The sequence below is a fragment of the Oncorhynchus kisutch genome, linkage group LG29, assembly GCF_002021735.2.
Source record: "Oncorhynchus kisutch isolate 150728-3 linkage group LG29, Okis_V2, whole genome shotgun sequence".
NCBI classification, from domain to species: domain Eukaryota; kingdom Metazoa; phylum Chordata; class Actinopteri; order Salmoniformes; family Salmonidae; genus Oncorhynchus; species Oncorhynchus kisutch.
In genome coordinates, this window is record NC_034202.2 from 45,758,652 (window position 1) to 45,780,846 (window position 22,195).

A 22,195-nucleotide genomic window follows, 5' to 3' on the forward strand; every position below is an offset into this window, starting at 1 on the left:
TGTGTGTGTACTAACCTGTGTGTTCCGTTTGTCTCCATTCAGACAGTAGCGGTGTGGTTGTGTTTGTGTGTGGGCTAACCTGTGGTTCCTGTCGTCTTCCATTCAGAACACAGTAAGGGTGTGGGTGTGTGTACTAACCTGTGTGTTTCCTGTTGTATCCTATCAGAACAGTCGGGTGTGTGTGTGTAGTGTGTGGTGTGTGTTCTACCTGTGTGTTTCCCTGTTGTCTCCATTCTAAAAGTAGGGTGTGTTTGTAGTGGGTGTGTGTGTGTGTGGTGTGTTTGTGTGGTGTGTTGTGTGCTAAATAACCTGTGTGTTCCCCGCCTGTTGTCCTCCTCCGATTCAGAACGTAGGGTGTGTTAGTGTACTAACCTGTTTGTTCCTGTTGTCTCCATTTCAGACAGTAGGGGTGTGTGTGTGTGTGTGTGTGGTTGTGTGTGTTGTGTGTGCCTAACCTGTGGTTCCTGTCGGTCTCCATTCAGAACAGTAGGGTGTGTGTGTGTACTAACCTGTGTGTTCCTGTTGTCTCCATTCAGAACAGTAGAGTGTGTGTGCTAACCTGTGTGTTCCTGTTGTCTCCATTCAGAACAGTAGGGTGTGTGTGTGTACTAACCTGTGTGTTCCTGTTGTCTCCATTCAGAACAGTAGGGTGTGTGTGTGTGTACTAACCTGTGTGTTCCTGTTGTCTCCATTCAGAACAGTAGGGTGTGTGTGTGTGTACTAACCTGTGTGTTCCTGTTGTCTCCATTCAGAACAGTAGGGTGTGTGTGTGTGTCTAACCTGTGGTGTTCCTGTTGTCTCCATTCAGAAACAGTAGTAGGGTGTGTGTGTCTGTACTAACCTGTGTGTTCCTGTTGTCTCCATTCAGAACAGCAGGGTGTGTGTGTGTGTGTGTGTGTACTAACCTGTGGTTCCTGTTGTCTCCATTCAGAACAGCAGGGTGTGTGTGTGTGTGTGTGTGTTACTAAACCTGTGTGTTCCTGTTGTCTCCATTCAGAACAGCAGGGTGTGTGTGTGGTGTGTGTGTGTGTGTGTGTGTACTAACCTGTGTGTTCTGTTGTCTCCATTCAGAACAGTAGGGTGTGTGTGTGTGAGTGTGTGTGTGTGTTACTAACCTGTGTGTTCCTGTTGTCTCCATTCAGAACAGTAGGGTGTGTGTGTGTGTACTACCTGTGTGTTCCTGTTGTCTCCATTCAGAACAGTAGGGTTGTGTGTGTGTGTACTAACCTGTGTGTTCCTGTTGTCTCCATTCAGAACAGTAGGGTGTGTGGTGTGTGTACTAACCTGTGTGTTCCTGTTGTCTCCATTCAGAACAGTAGGGTGTGTGTGCTACTAACCTGTGTGTTCCTGTTGTCTCCATTCAGAACAGTAGGGTGTGTGTGTGGTGTACTAACCTGTGTGTTCCTGTTGTCTCCATTCAGAACAGTAGGGTGTGTGTGTGTGTGTGTGTGTGTGTGTGTGTGTGTACTAACCTGTGTGTTCCTGTTGTCTCCATTCAGAACAGTAGGGTGTGTGTGTGTACTAACCTGTGTGTTCCTGTTGTCTCCATTCAGAACAGTAGGGTGTGTGTGTCTGTACTAACCTGTGTGTTCCTGTTGTCTCCATTCAGAACAGTAGGGTGTGTGTGTCTGTACTAACCTGTGTGTTCCTGTTGTCTCCATTCAGAACAGTAGGGTGTGTGTGTGTGTACTAACCTGTGTGTTCCTGTTGTCTCCATTCAGAACAGTAGGGTGTGTGTGTGTGTACTAACCTGTGTGTTCCTGTTGTCTCCATTCAGAACAGTAGGGTGTGTGTGTGTGTACTAACCTGTGTGTTCCTGTTGTCTCCATTCAGAACAGTAGGGTGTGTGTGTGTGTACTAACCTGTGTGTTCCTGTTGTCTCCATTCAGAACAGTAGGGTTTGTGTGTGTGTAACTAACCTGTGTGTTCCTGTTGTCTCATTCAGAACAGTAGGGTGTGTGTGTGTACTAACCTGTGTGTTCCTGTTGTCTCCATTCAGAACAGTAGGGTGTGTGTGTGTGTACTAACCTGTGTGTTCCTGTTGTCTCCATTCAGAACAGTAGGGGTGTGTGTGTCTGTACTAACCTGTGTGTTCCTGTTGTCTCCATTCAGAACAGTAGGGTATCCTCTGAGTAGTCTGGTCACGAAGCTCACCAGTCTGGTTGTCTGACTACAGGACAGAGGATCCCACACCTGCTCAGCGAGCACTGCAGAGACAGAGAGGGGGAGACAGAGAGGGGGAGACCGTAAGATATTAATTTCTGGTGTCAACGGGGTTTCCCAGACAAATGGAGAATGTGTTCTGTGTGATATTTAGTCATAACTAAATCTCCACTATAGCCGGCAGTAGGTTGATGTGTTACCTGCTAGTCTGGCAGTATAACCCTCTCCACTATAACAGACAGGTTGATGTGTTACCTGCTAGTCTGGCAGTATAACCCTCTCCACTATAACAGACAGGTTGATGTGTTACCTGCTAGTCTGGCAGTATAACCCTCTCCACTATAACAGACAGGTTGATGTGTTACCTGCTAGTCTGGCAGTATAACCCTCTCCACTATAACAGACAGGTTGATGTGTTACCTGCTAGTCTGGCAGTATAACCCTCTCCACTATAACAGACAGGTTGATGTGTTACCTGCTAGTCTGGAAGTATAACCCTCTCCACTATAGCCGGCAGTAGGTTGATGTGTTATCTGCTAGTCTGGCAGTATAACCCTCTCCACTATAACAGACAGGTTGATGTGTTACCTGCTAGTCTGGCAGTATAACCCTCTCCACTATAACAGACAGGTTGATGTGTTACGTGCTAGTCTGGCAGTATAACCCTCTCCACTATAACAGACAGGTTGATGTGTTACCTGCTAGTCTGGCAGTATAACCCTCTCCACTATAACAGACAGGTTGATGTGTTACGTGCTAGTCTGGCAGTATAACCCTCTCCACTATAACAGACAGGTTGACGTGTTACCTGCTAGTCTGGCAGTATAACCCTCTCCACTATAACAGACAGTAGGTTGACGTGTTATCTGCTAGTCTGGCAGTATAACCCTCTCCACTATAACAGACAGGTTGATGTGTTACCTGCTAGTCTGGCAGTATAACCCTCTCCACTATAACAGACAGGTTGATGTGTTACGTGCTAGTCTGGCAGTATAACCCTCTCCACTATAACAGACAGTAGGTTGATGTGTTACCTGCTAGTCTGGCAGTATAACCCTCTCCACTATAACAGACAGTAGGTTGAATGTGTTACCTGCTAGTCTGGCAGTATAACCCTCTCCACTATAACAGACAGTAGGTTGATGTGTTACCTGCTAGTCTGGCAGTATAACCCTCTCCACTATAACAGACAGTAGGTTGACGTGTTACCTGCTAGTCTGGCAGTATAACCCTCTCCACTATAACAGACAGGTTGATGTGTTACCTGCTAGTCTGGCAGTATAACCCTCTCCACTATAACAGACAGGTTGATGTGTTACCTGCTAGTTTTGGCAGTATAACCCTCTCCACTATAACAGACAGGTTGATGTGTTACCTGCTAGTTTTGGCAGTATAACCCTCTCCACTATAACAGACAGGTTGATGTGTTACCTGCTAGTTTTGGCAGTATAACCCTCTCCACTATAACAGACAGGTTGATGTGTTACCTGCTAGTTTTGGCAGTATAACCATCTCCACTATAACAGACAGGTTGATGTGTTACCTGCTAGTCTGGCAGTATAACCCTCTCCACTATAACAGACAGGTTGATGTGTTACCTGCTAGTTTTGGCAGTATAACCCTCTCCACTATAGCCGGCAGTAGGTTGATGTCCACGTCTCCTTTCTTCATTCCACTCTGCTCCTCACAGCCATAGAACAAACAACGACTCAAACCACAACATGTACTCGAAGTTAGCACACTTCTCCTAGAGACAGAGAAGAGAGACAGAGGAGAGAGACAGAGAGAGACAGAGAGAGAGAGAGACAGAGGAGAGAGAGACAGACAGAGAGACAGAGGAGAGAGACAGAGGAGAGAGACAGAGGAGAGAGATAGAGAGAGAGACAGAGAGAGAGAGAGAGACAGAGAGAGAGACAGACAGAGAGACAGACAGAGAGACAGAGAGAGAGAGAGATTTGTTTGGTTTACTTGTGTGTGTGTGTGTGTGTCAAATTAAAATTGTGGCCAGTTTTGGCCGTCCCCACACACACACACTACCTTTTCACGTACCTGTAGAGGGCTCCATGTGATGAGCTGTAGTCGTACTAGGGGGTTGAATAATTTGGGCAGACACAGTCCTATGTAAGCGTCTCTGTAGCAGGTGAAGTAGAGATGTCTCCACACCTCAAAACGACTCTTGATACTGTCCAGAGAATGGAAGTCCTCCAGCACATCTTCAAAAACCTTCTTACTCTCACGCACTATACGATCTGGGGATAAACAGGATCAACATATCACACTATACGATCTGGGGATAAACAGGATCAACATATCACACTATACGATCTGGAGATAAACAGGATCAACATATCGCACTATACGATCTGGGGATAAACAGGATCAACATATCACACTATACGATCTGGGGATAAACAGGATCAACATATCACACTATACGATCTGGGGATAAACAGGATCAACATATCACACTATACGATCTGGAGATAAACAGGATCAACATAACGCACTATACGATCTGGGGATAAACAGGATCAACATATCGCACTATACGATCTGGGGATAAACAGGATCAACATATCACACTATACGATCTGGGGATAAACAGGATCAACATATCACACTATACGATCTGGAGATAAACAGGATCAACATAACGCACTATACGATCTGGGGATAAACAGGATCAACATATCGCACTATACGATCTGGGGATAAACAGGATCAACATATCACACTATACGATCTGGGGATAAACAGGATCAACATATCGCACTATACGATCTGGAGATAAACAGGATCAACATAACGCACTATACGATCTGGGGATAAACAGGATCAACATATCGCACTATACGATCTGGGGATAAACAGGATCAACATATCACACTATACGATCTGGAGATAAACAGGATCAACATATCACACTATACGATCTGGGGATAAGCAGGATCAACATAACGCACTATACGATCTGGAGATAAACAGGATCAACATATCACACTATACGATCTGGGGATCAACAGGATCAACATAACGCACTATACGATCTGGGGATCAACAGGATCAACATATCACACTATACGATCTGGGGATCAACAGGATCAACATATCACACTATACGATCTGGGGATCAACAGGATCAACATATCACACTATACGATCTGGGGATCAACAGGATCAACATATCACACTATACGATCTGGGGATCAACATATCACACTATACGATCTGGGGATCAACAGGATCAACATATCACACTATACGATCTGGGAATAAACAGGATCAACATATCACACTATACGATCAGGGGATCAACAGGATCAACATATCACACTATACGATCTGGAGATCAACAGGATCAACATATCACACTATACGATCTGGAGATAAACAGGATCAACATATCACACTATACGATCTGGAGATCAACAGGATCAACATATCACACTATACGATCTGGGGATCAACAGGATCAACATATCACACTATACGATCTGGGGATAAACAGGATCAACATATCACACTATACGATCTGGGGATCAACAGGATCAACATATCACACTATACGATCCAGAGATAAACAGGATCAACATATCGCACTATACGATCTGGGGATAAACAGGATCAACATATCACACTATACGATCTGGGGATAAACAGGATCAACATATCGCACTATACGATCTGGGGATAAAAAGGATCAACATATCGCACTATACGATCTGGGGATAAACAGGATCAACATATCGCACTATACGATCTGGGGATAAACAGGATCAACATATCGCACTATACGATCTGGGGATAAACAGGATCAACATATCACACTATACGATCTGGAGATAAACAGGATCAACATATCACACTATACGATCTGGAGATCAACAGGATCAACATATCGCACTATACGATCTGGGGATAAACAGGATCAACATATCGCACTATACGATCTGGGGATAAACAGGATCAACATATCGCACTATACGATCTGGGGATCAACAGGATCAACATATCGCACTATACGATCTGGGGATCAACAGGATCAACATATCACACTATACGATCTGGAGATAAACAGGATCAACATATCACACTATACGATCTGGGGATAAACAGGATCAACATATCACACTATACGATCTGGGGATCAACAGGATCAACAATTCACACTATACGATCTGGGGATCAACAGGATCAACATATCACACTATACGATCTGGGGATAAACAGGATCAACATATCACACTATACGATCTGGGGATCAACATATCACACTATACGATCTGGGGATAAACAGGATCAACATATCACACTATACGATCTGGGGATAAACAGGATCAACATATCACACTATACGATCTGGAGATAAACAGGATCAACATATCACACTATACGATCTGGAGATAAACAGGATCAACATATCACACTATACGATCTGGAGATAAACAGGATCAACATATCACACTATACGATCTGGGGATAAACAGGATCAACATATCGCACTATACGATCTGGAGATAAACAGGATCAACATATCGCACTATACGATCTGGGGATAAACAGGATCAACATATCGCACTATACGATCTGGGGATAAACAGGATCAACATAACGCACTATACGATCTGGGGATCAACAGGATCAACGTATCACACTATACGATCTGGGGATCAACAGGATCAACGTATCGCACTATACGATCTGGAGATAAACAGGATCAACATAACGCACTATACGATCTGGAGATAAACAGGATCAAAATATCACACTATACGATCTGGGGATCAACAGGATCAACATATCACACTATACGATCTGGAGATAAACAGGATCAACATATCGCACTATACGATCTGGGGATAAACAGGATCAACATATCACACTATACGATCTGGAGATAAACAGGATCAACATATCACACTATACGATCTGGAGATCAACAGGATCAACATATCACACTATACGATCTGGGGATCAACAGGATCAACATATCACACTATACGATCTGGGGATCAACATGATCAACATATCACACTATACGATCTGGGGATAAACAGGATCAACATATCACACTATACGATCTGGGGATCAACATATCACACTATACGATCTGGAGATAAACAGGATCAACATATCACACTATACGATCTGGGGATAAACAGGATCAACATATCACACTATACGATCTGGGGATAAACAGGATCAACATATCACACTATACGATCTGGAGATAAACAGGATCAACATATCACACTATACGATCTGGTGATAACAGGATCAACATATCACACTATACGATCTGGGGATGAACAGGATCAACATATCACACTATACGATCTGGGGATCAACATATCACACTATACGATCTGGAGATAAACATGATCAACATATCACACTATACGATCTGGGGATCAACAGGATCAACATATCACACTATACGATCTGGGGATCAACATGATCAACATATCACACTATACGATCTGGGGATCAACATATCACATTATACGATCTGGAGATAAACAGGATCAACATATCACACTATACGATCTGGGGATAAACAGGATCAACATATCACACTATACGATCTGGGGATAAACAGGATCAACATATCACACTATACGATCTGGAGATAAACAGGATCAACATATCACACTATACGATCTGGTGATAAACAGGATCAACATATCACACTATACGATCTGGGGATAAACAGGATCAACATATCACACTATACGATCTGGGGATCAACATATCACACTATAACGATCTGGGGATAAACAGGATCAACATATCACACTATACGATCTGGAGATAAACAGGATCAACATATCACACTATACGATCTGGTGATAAACAGGATCAACATATCACACTATACGATCTGGGGATAAACAGGATCAACATATCACACTATACGATCTGGGGATCAACATATCACACTATACGATCTGGGGATAAACAGGATCAACATATCACACTATACGATCGGAGATAAACAGGATCAACATATCACACTATACGATCTGGTGATAAACAGGATCAACATATCACACTATACGATCTGGGGATAAACAGGATCAACATATCACACTATACGATCTGGGGATCAACATATCACACTATACGATCTGGAGATAAACATGATCAACATATCACACTATACGATCTGGGGATCAACAGGATCAAACATATCACACTAACGATCTGGGGGATCAACATGGATCAACATATCACATATACGATCTGGGGATCAACATATCACACTATACGATCTGGAGATAAACAGGATCAACATATCACACTATACGATCTGGGGATCAACATGATCAACATATCACACTATACGATCTGGGGATCAACATATCACACTATACGATCTGGGGATCAACATATCACACTATACGATCTGGGGATCAACATATCACACTATACGATCTGGGGATCAACATATCACACTATACGATCTGGGGATCAACATATCACACTATACGATCTGGGGATCAACATATCACACTATACGATCTGGGGATCAACATATCACACGATACGATCTGGGGATCAACATATCACACTATACGATCTGGGGATCAACATATCACACTATACGATCTGGGGATCAACATGTCACACTATACGATCTGGGGATCAACATGTCACACTATACGATCTGGGGATCAACATGTCACACTATACGATCTGGGGATCAACATATCACACTATACGATCTGGGGATCAACAGGATCAACATATCGCACTATACGATCTGGGGATAAACAGGATCAACATATCACACTATACGATCTGGAGATAAACAGGATCAACAGGATCAACACTAAACAAGGGTCTGAAGGTGAGAGGGTAGAAGGGTCTGAAGGTGAGAGGGTAGAAGGGTCTGAAGGTGAGAGGGTAGAAGGGTTTGAAGCTGAGAGGGTAGAAGGGTCTGAAGCTGAGAGGGTAGAAGGATCTGAAGGTGAGAGGGTAGAAGGGTCTGAAGGTGAGAGGGTAGAAGGGTCTGAAGCTGAGAGGGTAGAAGGGTCTGAAGGTGAGAGGGTAGAAGGGTCTGAAGGTGAGAGGGTAGAAGGGTCTGAAGGTGAGAGGGTAGAAGGGTCTGAAGGTGAGAGGGTAGAAGGGTCTGAAGGTGAGAGGGTAGAAGGGTCTGAAGGTGAGAGGGTAGAAGGGTCTGAAGGTGAGAGGGTAGAAGGGTCTGAAGCTGAGAGGGTAGAAGGATCTGAAGGTGAGAGGGTAGAAGGGTCTGAAGGTGAGAGGGTAGAAGGGTCTGAAGGTGAGAGGGTAGAAGGGTCTGAAGGTGAGAGGGTAGAAGGGTCTGAAGGTGAGAGGGTAGAAGGGTCTGAAGGTGAGAGGGTAGAAGGGTCTGAAGGTGAGAGGGTAGAAGGGTCTGAAGGTGAGAGGGTAGAAGGGTCTGAAGGTGAGAGGGTAGAAGGGTCTGAAGGTGAGAGGGTAGAAGGGTCTGAAGGTGAGAGGGTAGAAGGGTCTGAAGGTGAGAGGGTAGAAGGGTCTGAAGGTGAGAGGGTAGAAGGGTCTGAAGGTGAGAGGGTAGAAGGGTCTGAAGGTGAGAGGGTAGAAGGGTCTGAAGGTGAGAGGGTAGAAGGGTCTGAAGGTGAGAGGGTAGAAGGGTCTGAAGGTGAGAGGGTAGAAGGGTCTGAAGGTGAGAGGGTAGAAGGGTCTGAAGGTGAGAGGGTAGAAGGGTCTGAAGGTGAGAGGGTAGAAGGGTCTGAAGGTGAGAGGGTAGAAGGGTCTGAAGGTGAGAGGGTAGAAGGGTCTGAAGGTGAGAGGGTAGAAGGGTCTGAAGGTGAGAGGGTAGAAGGGTCTGAAGGTGAGAGGGTAGAAGGGTCTGAAGGTGAGAGGGTAGAAGGGTCTGAAGGTGAGAGGGTAGAAGGGTCTGGAGGTGAGAAGGTAGAAGGGTCTGGAGGTGAGAAGGTAGAAGGGTCTGGAGGTGAGAAGGTAGAAGGGTCTGGAGGTGAGAAGGTCTGAAGGTGAGAGGGTAGAAGGGTCTGGAGGTGAGAGGGTAGAAGGGTCTGGAGGTGAGAGGGTAGAAGGGTCTGGAGGTGAGAGGGTAGAAGGGTCTGAAGGTGAGAGGGTAGAAGGGTCTGAAGGTGAGAGGGTAGAAGGGTCTGAAGGTGAGAGGGTAGAAGGGTCTGAAGGTGAGAGGGTAGAAGGGTCTGAAGGTGAGAGGGTAGAAGGGTCTGAAGGTGAGAGGGTAGAAGGGTCTGAAGGTGAGAAGGTAGAAGGGTCTGAAGGTGAGAGCGTAGAAGGGTCTGAAGGTGAGAGGGTAGAAGGGTCTGAAGGTGAGAAGGTAGAAGGGTCTGGAGGTGAGAAGGTAGAAGGGTCTGGAGGTGAGAAGGTCTGAAGGTGAGAGGGTAGAAGGGTCTGGAGGTGAGAGGGTAGAAGGGTCTGGAGGTGAGAGGGTAGAAGGGTCTGGAGGTGAGAGGGTAGAAGGGTCTGAAGGTGAGAGGGTAGAAGGGTCTGAAGGTGAGAGGGTAGAAGGGTCTGAAGGTGAGAGGGTAGAAGGGTCTGAAGGTGAGAGGGTAGAAGGGTCTGAAGGTGAGAGGGTAGAAGGGTCTGAAGGTGAGAGGGTAGAAGGGTCTGAAGGTGAGAGGGTAGAAGGGTCTGAAGGTGAGAGGGTAGAAGGGTCTGAAGGTGAGAGGGTAGAAGGGTCTGAAGGTGAGAGGGTAGAAGGGTCTGAAGGTGAGAGGGTAGAAGGGTAAAAAGGTGAGAGGGTAGAAGGGTCTGAAGGTGAGAAGGTAGAAGGGTCTGGAGGTGAGAAGGTAGAAGGGTCTGGAGGTGAGAAGGTAGAAGGGTCTGGAGGTGAGAAGGTCTGAAGGTGAGAGGGTAGAAGGGTCTGAAGGTGAGAGGGTAGAAGGGTCTGGAGGTGAGAGGGTAGAAGGGTCTGGAGGTGAGAGGGTAGAAGGGTCTGAAGGTGAGAGGGTAGAAGGGTCTGAAGGTGAGAGGGTAGAAGGGTCTGAAGGTGAGAGGGTAGAAGGGTCTGAAGGTGAGAGGGTAGAAGGGTCTGAAGGTGAGAGGGTAGAAGGGTCTGAAGGTGAGAGGGTAGAAGGGTCTGAAGGTGAGAGGGTAGAAGGGTCTGAAGGTGAGAGGGTAGAAGGGTCTGAAGGTGAGAGGGTAGAAGGGTCTGAAGGTGAGAGGGTAGAAGGGTCTGAAGGTGAGAGGGTAGAAGGGTCTGAAGGTGAGAGGGTAGAAGGGTCTGAAGGTGAGAGGGTAGAAGGGTCTGAAGGTGAGAGGGTAGAAGGGTCTGAAGGTGAGAGGGTAGAAGGGTCTGAAGGTGAGAGGGTAGAAGGGTCTGAAGGTGAGAGGGTAGAAGGGTCTGAAGGTGAGAGGGTAGAAGGGTCTGAAGGTGAGAGGGTAGAAGGGTCTGAAGGTGAGAGGGTAGAAGGGTCTGAAGGTGAGAGGGTAGAAGGGTCTGGAGGTGAGAAGGTAGAAGGGTCTGGAGGTGAGAAGGTAGAAGGGTCTGGAGGTGAGAAGGTCTGAAGGTGAGAGGGTAGAAGGGTCTGGAGGTGAGAGGGTAGAAGGGTCTGGAGGTGAGAGGGTAGAAGGGTCTGGAGGTGAGAGGGTAGAAGGGTCTGAAGGTGAGAGGGTAGAAGGGTCTGAAGGTGAGAGGGTAGAAGGGTCTGAAGGTGAGAGGGTAGAAGGGTCTGAAGGTGAGAGGGTAGAAGGGTCTGAAGGTGAGAGGGTAGAAGGGTCTGAAGGTGAGAGGGTAGAAGGGTCTGAAGGTGAGAAGGTAGAAGGGTCTGAAGGTGAGAGCGTAGAAGGGTCTGAAGGTGAGAGGGTAGAAGGGTCTGAAGGTGAGAAGGTAGAAGGGTCTGGAGGTGAGAAGGTAGAAGGGTCTGGAGGTGAGAAGGTCTGAAGGTGAGAGGGTAGAAGGGTCTGGAGGTGAGAGGGTAGAAGGGTCTGGAGGTGAGAGGGTAGAAGGGTCTGGAGGTGAGAGGGTAGAAGGGTCTGAAGGTGAGAGGGTAGAAGGGTCTGAAGGTGAGAGGGTAGAAGGGTCTGAAGGTGAGAGGGTAGAAGGGTCTGAAGGTGAGAGGGTAGAAGGGTCTGAAGGTGAGAGGGTAGAAGGGTCTGAAGGTGAGAGGGTAGAAGGGTCTGAAGGTGAGAAGGTAGAAGGGTCTGAAGGTGAGAGCGTAGAAGGGTCTGAAGGTGAGAGGGTAGAAGGGTCTGAAGGTGAGAGGGTAGAAGGGTCTGAAGGTGAGAGGGTAGAAGGGTCTGAAGGTGAGAGGGTAGAAGGGTCTGAAGGTGAGAGGGTAGAAGGGTCTGAAGGTGAGAGGGTAGAAGGATCTGAAGGTGAGAGGGTAGAAGGGTCTGAAGGTGAGAAGGTAGAAGGGTCTGAAGGTGAGAGGGTAGAAGGGTCTGAAGGTGAGAGGGTAGAAGGGTCTGAAGGTGAGAGGGTAGAAGGGTCTGAAGGTGAGAGGGTAGAAGGGTCTGAAGGTGAGAGGGTAGAAGGGTCTGAAGGTGAGAGGGTAGAAGGGTCTGGAGGTGAGAAGGTAGAAGGGTCTGGAGGTGAGAAGGTAGAAGGGTCTGGAGGTGAGAAGGTAGAAGGGTCTGGAGGTGAGAAGGTAGAAGGGTCTGGAGGTGAGAAGGTAGAAGGGTCTGGAGGTGAGAAGGTCTGAAGGTGAGAGGGTAGAAGGGTCTGAAGGTGAGAGGGTAGAAGGGTCTGGAGGTGAGAGGGTAGAAGGGTCTGGAGGTGAGAGGGTAGAAGGATCTGAAGGTGAGAGGGTAGAAGGATCTGAAGGTGAGAGGGTAGAAGGGTCTGAAGGTGAGAGGGTAGAAGGGTCTGAAGGTGAGAGGGTAGAAGGGTCTGAAGGTGAGAGGGTAGAAGGGTCTGAAGGTGAGAGGGTAGAAGGGTCTGAAGGTGAGAGGGTAGAAGGGTCTGAAGGTGAGAGGGTAGAAGGGTCTGAAGGTGAGAGGGTAGAAGGGTCTGAAGGTGAGAGGGTAGAAGGGTCTGAAGGTGAGAGGGTAGAAGGGTCTGAAGGTGAGAGGGTAGAAGGGTCTGAAGGTGAGAAGGTAGAAGGGTCTGGAGGTGAGAAGGTAGAAGGGTCTGGAGGTGAGAAGGTAGAAGGGTCTGGAGGTGAGAAGGTCTGAAGGTGAGAGGGTAGAAGGGTCTGAAGGTGAGAGGGTAGAAGGGTCTGGAGGTGAGAGGGTAGAAGGATCTGAAGGTGAGAGGGTAGAAGGGTCTGAAGGTGAGAGGGTAGAAGGGTCTGAAGGTGAGAGGGTAGAAGGGTCTGAAGGTGAGAGGGTAGAAGGATCTGAAGGTGAGAGGGTAGAAGGGTCTGAAGGTGAGAGGGTAGAAGGGTCTGAAGGTGAGAGGGTAGAAGGGTCTGAAGGTGAGAGGGTAGAAGGGTCTGAAGGTGAGAGGGTAGAAGGGTCTGAAGGTGAGAGGGTAGAAGGGTCTGAAGGTGAGAGGGTAGAAGGGTCTGAAGGTGAGAGGGTAGAAGGGTCTGGAGGTGAGAAGGTAGAAGGGTCTGGAGGTGAGAAGGTAGAAGGGTCTGGAGGTGAGAAGGTAGAAGGGTCTGGAGGTGAGAAGGTAGAAGGGTCTGGAGGTGAGAAGGTAGAAGGGTCTGGAGGTGAGAAGGTAGAAGGGTCTGGAGGTGAGAAGGTCTGAAGGTGAGAGGGTAGAAGGGTCTGAAGGTGAGAGGGTAGAAGGGTCTGGAGGTGAGAGGGTAGAAGGGTCTGGAGGTGAGAGGGTAGAAGGATCTGAAGGTGAGAGGGTAGAAGGATCTGAAGGTGAGAGGGTAGAAGGGTCTGAAGGTGAGAGGGTAGAAGGGTCTGAAGGTGAGAGGGTAGAAGGGTCTGAAGGTGAGAGGGTAGAAGGGTCTGAAGGTGAGAGGGTAGAAGGGTCTGAAGGTGAGAGGGTAGAAGGGTCTGAAGGTGAGAGGGTAGAAGGGTCTGAAGGTGAGAGGGTAGAAGGGTCTGAAGGTGAGAGGGTAGAAGGGTCTGAAGGTGAGAGGGTAGAAGGGTCTGAAGGTGAGAGGGTAGAAGGGTCTGAAGGTGAGAGGGTAGAAGGGTCTGAAGGTGAGAGGGTAGAAGGGTCTGAAGGTGAGAGGGTAGAAGGGTCTGAAGGTGAGAGGGTAGAAGGGTCTGAAGGTGAGAGGGTAGAAGGGTCTGAAGGTGAGAGGGTAGAAGGGTCTGAAGGTGAGAGGGTAGAAGGGTCTGAAGGTGAGAGGGTAGAAGGGTCTGAAGGTGAGAGGGTAGAAGGGTCTGAAGGTGAGAGGGTAGAAGGGTCTGAAGGTGAGAGGGTAGAAGGGTCTGAAGGTGAGAGGGTAGAAGGGTCTGAAGGTGAGAGGGTAGAAGGGTCTGAAGGTGAGAGGGTAGAAGGGTCTGAAGGTGAGAGGGTAGAAGGGTCTGAAGGTGAGAGGGTAGAAGGGTCTGAAGGTGAGAGGGTAGAAGGGTCTGAAGGTGAGAGGGTAGAAGGGTCTGAAGGTGAGAGGGTAGAAGGGTCTGAAGGTGAGAGGGTAGAAGGGTCTGAAGGTGAGAGGGTAGAAGGGTCTGGAGGTGAGAAGGTAGAAGGGTCTGGAGGTGAGAAGGTAGAAGGGTCTGGAGGTGAGAAGGTCTGAAGGTGAGAGGGTAGAAGGGTCTGGAGGTGAGAGGGTAGAAGGGTCTGGAGGTGAGAGGGTAGAAGGGTCTGGAGGTGAGAGGGTAGAAGGGTCTGAAGGTGAGAGGGTAGAAGGGTCTGAAGGTGAGAGGGTAGAAGGGTCTGAAGGTGAGAGGGTAGAAGGGTCTGAAGGTGAGAGGGTAGAAGGGTCTGAAGGTGAGAGGGTAGAAGGGTCTGAAGGTGAGAGGGTAGAAGGGTCTGAAGGTGAGAAGGTAGAAGGGTCTGAAGGTGAGAGCGTAGAAGGGTCTGAAGGTGAGAGGGTAGAAGGGTCTGAAGGTGAGAAGGTAGAAGGGTCTGGAGGTGAGAAGGTAGAAGGGTCTGGAGGTGAGAAGGTCTGAAGGTGAGAGGGTAGAAGGGTCTGGAGGTGAGAGGGTAGAAGGGTCTGGAGGTGAGAGGGTAGAAGGGTCTGGAGGTGAGAGGGTAGAAGGGTCTGAAGGTGAGAGGGTAGAAGGGTCTGAAGGTGAGAGGGTAGAAGGGTCTGAAGGTGAGAGGGTAGAAGGGTCTGAAGGTGAGAGGGTAGAAGGGTCTGAAGGTGAGAGGGTAGAAGGGTCTGAAGGTGAGAGGGTAGAAGGGTCTGAAGGTGAGAGGGTAGAAGGGTCTGAAGGTGAGAAGGTAGAAGGGTCTGAAGGTGAGAGGGTAGAAGGGTCTGAAGGTGAGAGGGTAGAAGGGTCTGAAGGTGAGAGGGTAGAAGGGTCTGAAGGTGAGAGGGTAGAAGGGTCTGAAGGTGAGAGGGTAGAAGGGTCTGAAGGTGAGAGGGTAGAAGGGTCTGAAGGTGAGAGGGTAGAAGGGTCTGAAGGTGAGAGGGTAGAAGGGTCTGAAGGTGAGAAGGTAGAAGGGTCTGAAGGTGAGAGGGTAGAAGGGTCTGAAGGTGAGAGGGTAGAAGGGTCTGAAGGTGAGAGGGTAGAAGGGTCTGAAGGTGAGAGGGTAGAAGGGTCTGAAGGTGAGAGGGTAGAAGGGTCTGAAGGTGAGAGGGTAGAAGGGTCTGGAGGTGAGAAGGTAGAAGGGTCTGGAGGTGAGAAGGTAGAAGGGTCTGGAGGTGAGAAGGTAGAAGGGTCTGAAGGTGAGAGGGTAGAAGGGTCTGAAGGTGAGAGGGTAGAAGGGTCTGAAGGTGAGAGGGTAGAAGGGTCTGAAGGTGAGAGGGTAGAAGGGTCTGAAGGTGAGAGGGTAGAAGGGTCTGAAGGTGAGAGGGTAGAAGGGTCTGAAGGTGAGAGGGTAGAAGGGTCTGAAGGTGAGAGGGTAGAAGGGTCTGAAGGTGAGAAGGTAGAAGGGTCTGGAGGTGAGAAGGTAGAAGGGTCTGGAGGTGAGAAGGTAGAAGGGTCTGGAGGTGAGAAGGTCTGAAGGTGAGAGGGTAGAAGGGTCTGAAGGTGAGAGGGTAGAAGGGTCTGGAGGTGAGAGGGTAGAAGGATCTGAAGGTGAGAGGGTAGAAGGGTCTGAAGGTGAGAGGGTAGAAGGGTCTGAAGGTGAGAGGGTAGAAGGGTCTGAAGGTGAGAGGGTAGAAGGATCTGAAGGTGAGAGGGTAGAAGGGTCTGAAGGTGAGAGGGTAGAAGGGTCTGAAGGTGAGAGGGTAGAAGGGTCTGAAGGTGAGAGGGTAGAAGGGTCTGAAGGTGAGAGGGTAGAAGGGTCTGAAGGTGAGAGGGTAGAAGGGTCTGAAGGTGAGAGGGTAGAAGGGTCTGAAGGTGAGAGGGTAGAAGGGTCTGGAGGTGAGAAGGTAGAAGGGTCTGGAGGTGAGAAGGTAGAAGGGTCTGGAGGTGAGAAGGTAGAAGGGTCTGGAGGTGAGAAGGTAGAAGGGTCTGGAGGTGAGAAGGTAGAAGGGTCTGGAGGTGAGAAGGTAGAAGGGTCTGGAGGTGAGAAGGTCTGAAGGTGAGAGGGTAGAAGGGTCTGAAGGTGAGAGGGTAGAAGGGTCTGGAGGTGAGAGGGTAGAAGGGTCTGGAGGTGAGAGGGTAGAAGGATCTGAAGGTGAGAGGGTAGAAGGATCTGAAGGTGAGAGGGTAGAAGGGTCTGAAGGTGAGAGGGTAGAAGGGTCTGAAGGTGAGAGGGTAGAAGGGTCTGAAGGTGAGAGGGTAGAAGGGTCTGAAGGTGAGAGGGTAGAAGGGTCTGAAGGTGAGAGGGTAGAAGGGTCTGAAGGTGAGAGGGTAGAAGGGTCTGAAGGTGAGAGGGTAGAAGGGTCTGAAGGTGAGAGGGTAGAAGGGTCTGAAGGTGAGAGGGTAGAAGGGTCTGAAGGTGAGAGGGTAGAAGGGTCTGAAGGTGAGAGGGTAGAAGGGTCTGGAGGTGAGAGGGTAGAAGGGTCTGGAGGTGAGAGGGTAGAAGGGTCTGAAGGTGAGAGGGTAGAAGGATCTGAAGGTGAGAGGGTAGAAGGGTCTGAAGGTGAGAGGGTAGAAGGGTCTGAAGGTGAGAGGGTAGAAGGGTATGAAGGTGAGAGGGTAGAAGGGTCTGGAGGTGAGAAGGTCTGAAGGTGAGAGGGTAGAAGGTCTGAAGGTGAGAGGGTAGAAGGGTCTGGAGGTGAGAGGGTAGAATGGTCTGGAGGTGAGAGGGTAGTAGGGTCTGAAGGTGAGAGGGTAGAAGGATCTGAAGGTGAGAGGGTAGAAGGGTCTGAAGGTGAGAGGGTAGAAGGGTCTGAAGGTGAGAGGGTAGAAGGGTCTGAAGGTGAGAGGGTAGAAGGGTCTGAAGGTGAGAGGGTAGAAGGGTCTGAAGGTGAGAGGGTAGAAGGGTCTGAAGGTGAGAGGGTAGAAGGGTCTGAAGGTGAGAGGGTAGAAGGGTCTGAAGGTGAGAGGGTAGAAGGGTCTGAAGGTGAGAGGGTAGAAGGGTCTGAAGGTGAGAGGGTAGAAGGGTCTGAAGGTGAGAGGGTAGAAGGGTCTGAAGGTGAGAGGGTAGAAGGGTCTGAAGGTGAGAGGGTAGAAGGGTCTGAAGGTGAGAGGGTAGAAGGGTCTGAAGGTGAGAGGGTAGAAGGGTCTGGAGGTGAGAAGGTAGAAGGGTCTGGAGGTGAGAAGGTAGAAGGGTCTGGAGGTGAGAAGGTAGAAGGGTCTGGAGGTGAGAAGGTAGAAGGGTCTGGAGGTGAGAAGGTAGAAGGGTCTGGAGGTGAGAAGGTAGAAGGGTCTGGAGGTGAGAAAGTAGAAGGGTCTGGAGGTGAGAAGGTAGAAAGGTCTGGAGGTGAGAAGGTCTGAAGGTGAGAGGGTAGAAGGGTCTGAAGGTGAGAGGGTAGAAGGGTCTGGAGGTGAGAGGGTAGAAGGGTCTGGAGGTGAGAGGGTAGAAGGGTCTGAAGGTGAGAGGGTAGAAGGGTCTGAAGGTGAGAGGGTAGAAGGGTCTGAAGGTGAGAGGGTAGAAGGGTCTGAAGGTGAGAGGGTAGAAGGGTCTGAAGGTGAGAGGGTAGAAGGGTCTGAAGGTGAGAGGGTAGAAGGGTCTGAAGGTGAGAAGGTAGAAGGGTCTGAAGGTGAGAGCGTAGAAGGGTCTGAAGGTGAGAGGGTAGAAGGGTCTGAAGGTGAGAGGGTAGAAGGGTCTGAAGGTGAGAGGGTAGAAGGGTCTGAAGGTGAGAGGGTAGAAGGGTCTGAAGGTGAGAGGGTAGAAGGGTCTGAAGGTGAGAGGGTAGAAGGGTCTGAAGGTGAGAGGGTAGAAGGGTCTGAAGGTGAGAAGGTAGAAGGGTCTGGAGGTGAGAAGGTAGAAGGGTCTGGAGGTGAGAAGGTAGAAGGGTCTGGAGGTGAGAAGGTCTGAAGGTGAGAGGGTAGAAGGGTCTGAAGGTGAGAGGGTAGAAGGGTCTGGAGGTGAGAGGGTAGAAGGGTCTGAGGTGAGAGGGTAGAAGGGTCTGAAGGTGAGAGGGTAGAAGGATGAAGGTGAGAGGGTAGAAGGGTCTGAAGGTGAGAGGGTAGAAGGGTCTGAAGGTGAGAGGGTAGAAGGGTCTGAAGGTGAGAGGGTAGAAGGGTCTGAAGGTGAGAGGGTAGAAGGATCTGAAGGTGAGAGGGTAGAAGGGTCTGAAGGTGAGAGGGTAGAAGGGTCTGAAGGTGAGAGGGTAGAAGGGTCTGAAGGTGAGAGGGTAGAAGGGTCTGAAGGTGAGAGGGTAGAAGGGTCTGAAGGTGAGAGGGTAGAAGGGTCTGAAGGTGAGAGGGTAGAAGGGTCTGAAGGTGAGAGGGTAGAAGGGTCTGAAGGTGAGAGGGTAGAAGGGTCTGAAGGTGAGAGGGTAGAAGGGTCTGGAGGTGAGAAGGTAGAAGGGTCTGGAGGTGAGAAGGTAGAAGGGTCTGGAGGTGAGAAGGTAGAAGGGTCTGGAGGTGAGAAGGTAGAAGGGTCTGGAGGTGAGAAGGTCTGAAGGTGAGAGGGTAGAAGGGTCTGAAGGTGAGAGGGTAGAAGGGTCTGAGGGAGAGAGGGTAGAAGGGTCTGAGGGTAGAAGGGTCTGAGGGTAGAAGGGTCTGAGGGTAGAAGGGTCTGAGGGTAGAAGGGTCTGAGGGTAGAAGGGTCTGGAGGTGAGAGGGTCTGAAGGTGAGAGGGTAGAAGGGTCTGAGGGTGAGAGGGTAGAAGGGTCTGAAGGTGAGAGGGTAGAAGGGTCTGAAGGTGAGAGGGTAGAAGGGTCTGAAGGTGAGAGGGTAGAAGGGTCTGAAGGTGAGAGGGTAGAAGGGTCTGAAGGTGAGAGGGTAGAAGGGTCTGGAGGTGAGAGGGTAGAAGGGTCTGGAGGTGAGAGGGTAGAAGGGTCTGAAGGTGAGAGGGTAGAAGGGTCTGAAGGTGAGAGGGTAGAAGGGTCTGAAGGTGAGAGGGTAGAAGGGTCTGAAGGTGAGAGGGTAGAAGGGTCTGGAGGTGAGAGGGTAGAAGGGTCTGAAGGTGAGAGGGTAGAAGGGTCTGAAGGTGAGAGGGTAGAAGGGTCTGAAGGTGAGAGGGTAGAAGGGTCTGAAGGTGAGAGGGTAGAAGGGTCTGAAGGTGAGAGGGTAGAAGGGTCTGAAGGTGAGAGGGTAGAAGGGTCTGAAGGTGAGAGGGTAGAAGGGTCTGAAGGTGAGAGGGTAGAAGGGTCTGAAGGTGAGAGGGTAGAAGGGTCTGAAGGTGAGAAGGTAGAAGGGTCTGAAGGTGAGAGCGTAGAAGGGTCTGAAGGTGAGAGGGTAGAAGGGTCTGAAGGTGAGAGGGTAGAAGGGTCTGAAGGTGAGAGGGTAGAAGGGTCTGAAGGTGAGAGGGTAGAAGGGTCTGAAGGTGAGAGGGTAGAAGGGTCTGAAGGTGAGAGGGTAGAAGGGTCTGAAGGTGAGAGGGTAGAAGGGTCTGAAGGTGAGAGGGTAGAAGGGTCTGAAGGTGAGAGGGTAGAAGGGTCTGAAGGTGAGAGGGTAGAAGGGTCTGAAGGTGAGAGGGTAGAAGGGTCTGAAGGTGAGAGGGTAGAAGGGTATGAAGGTGAGAGGGTAGAAGGGTATGAAGGTGAGAGGGTAGAAGGGTCTGAAGGTGAGAGGGTAGAAGGGTATGAAGGTGAGAGGGTAGAAGGGTATGAAGGTGAGAGGGTAGAAGGGTCTGAAGGTGAGAAGGTAGAAGGGTCTGGAGGTGAGAAGGTAGAAGGGTCTGGAGGTGAGAAGGTAGAAGGGTCTGGAGGTGAGAAGGTCTGAAGGTGAGAGGGTAGAAGGGGTCTGAAGGTGAGAGGTAAGAAGGGTCTGGAGGTGAGAGGGTAGAAGGGTCTGGAGGTGAGAGGGTAGAAGGGTCTGAAGGTGAGAGGGTAGAAGGATCTGAAGGTGAGAGGGTAGAAGGGTCTGAAGGTGAGAGGGTAGAAGGGTCTGAAGGTGAGAGGGTAGAAGGGTCTGAAGGTGAGAGGGTAGAAGGGTCTGAAGGTGAGAGGGTAGAAGGATCTGAAGGTGAGAGGGTAGAAGGGTCTGAAGGTGAGAGGGTAGAAGGGTCTGAAAGGTGAGAGGGTAGAAGGGTCTGAAGGTGAGAGGGTAGAAGGGTCTGAAGGTGAGAGGGTAGAAGGGTCTGAAGGTGAGAGGGTAGAAGGGTCTGAAGGTGAGAGGGTAGAAGGGTCTGAAGGTGAGAGGGTAGAAGGGTCTGAAGGTGAGAGGGTAGAAGGGTCTGAAGGTGAGAGGGTAGAAGGGTCTGAAGGTGAGAGGGTAGAAGGGTCTGGAGGTGAGAAGGTAGAAGGGTCTGGAGGTGAGAAGGTAGAAGGGTCTGGAGGTGAGAAGGTAGAAGGTCTGGAGGTGAGAGGTAGAGGGTCTGGAGGTGAGAAGGTCTGAAGGTGAGGGTAGAAGGGTCTGAAGGTGAGAGGGTAGAAGGGTCTGAGGGAGAGGGTAGAAAGGGTCTAGGGTAGAAGGGTCTGAGGGTAGAAGGGTCTGAGGGTAGAAGGGTCTGAGGGTAGAAGGGTCTGAGGGTAGAAGGGTCTGAGGGTAGAAGGGTCTGAGGGTAGAAGGGTCTGAGGGTAGAAGGGTCTGGAGGTGAGAGGGTCTGAAGGTGAGAGGGTAGAAGGGTCTGAGGGTGAGAGGGTAGAAGGGTCTGAAGGTGAGAGGGTAGAAGGGTCTGAAGGTGAGAGGGTAGAAGGGTCTGAAGGTGAGGGGAGGGTAGAAGGATCTTGAAGGTGAGAGGTGTAAGAAGGGTCTGAAGGTGAGAGGGTAGAAGGGGTCTGAAGGTTGAGAGGGTAGAAGGGTCTGAAAGGTGAGAGGGTAGAAGGTCTGAAGGTGAGAGGGTAGAAGGGTCTGGAGGTGAGAGGTAGAAGGGTCTGGAGGTGAGAAGGTAGAAGGGTCTGGAGGTGAGAAGGTAGAAGGGTCTGGAGGTGGGAAGGTAGAAGGGTCTGGAGGTGAGAAGGTCTGGAGGTGAGATAGGTCTGAAGGTGAGAGGGTAGAGGGTCTGGAGGTGAGAGGTCTGAAGGTGAGAGGGTAGAAGGGTTCTGAAGGTGAGAGGGTAGAAGGGTCCTGGAAGTGAGAGGGTAGAAGGTCTGGAGTGAGAGGGTAGAAGGGTCTGGAGGTGAGGGGTAGAAGGGTCTGAAGGTGAGAGGGTAGAAGGGTCTGAAGGTGAGAGGGTAGAAGGTCTGAAGGTGAGAGGGTAGAAGGTCTGAAGGTGAGAGGGTAGAAGGGTCTGAAGGTGAGAGGTAGAAGGGTCTGAAGGTGAGAGGGGTAGAGGGTAAAAAGGGTGAGAGGGTAGAAAGGGTCTGAAGGTAGAAGGTAGAAGGGTCTGGAGGTGAGAAGCGTAGAAAGGGTCTGGAGGTGAGAAGGTAGAAGGGTCTGGAGGTGAGAAGTCTGAAGGTGAGAGGGTAAGAAGGGTCCTGAAGGTGAGAGGGTAGAAGGGTCTGGAGGTGAGAGGGTAGAAGGGTCCTGGAGGTGAGAGGTGTAGAAGGTCTGAAAGGTGAGAAGGGTAAGAAAGGGTCTGAAGGTGAGAGGGTAAGAAGGGTCTGAAGGTGAGAGGGTAGAAGGGTCTGAAGGTGAGAGGGTAGAGGGTCCTGAAGGTGAGAGGGTAGAAGGGTCTGAAGGTGAGAAGGGT

General features: G+C 49.8%; 1 protein-coding gene across 1 annotated transcript in view; it reads right to left on the minus strand.

Annotated features, from left to right (window-relative positions):
* Positions 1-22,195, minus strand: part of paxbp1 (PAX3 and PAX7 binding protein 1) — a gene marked incomplete in the record, with an annotated part of 74,920 nt that overhangs the window by 9,477 nt on the left and 43,248 nt on the right. The window contains 4 exon segments of the mRNA XM_031808988.1: positions 2,086-2,207; positions 3,762-3,864; positions 3,866-3,910; positions 4,213-4,412. Coding sequence (XP_031664848.1) covers positions 2,086-2,207; positions 3,762-3,864; positions 3,866-3,910; positions 4,213-4,412 — 470 coding nt within the window.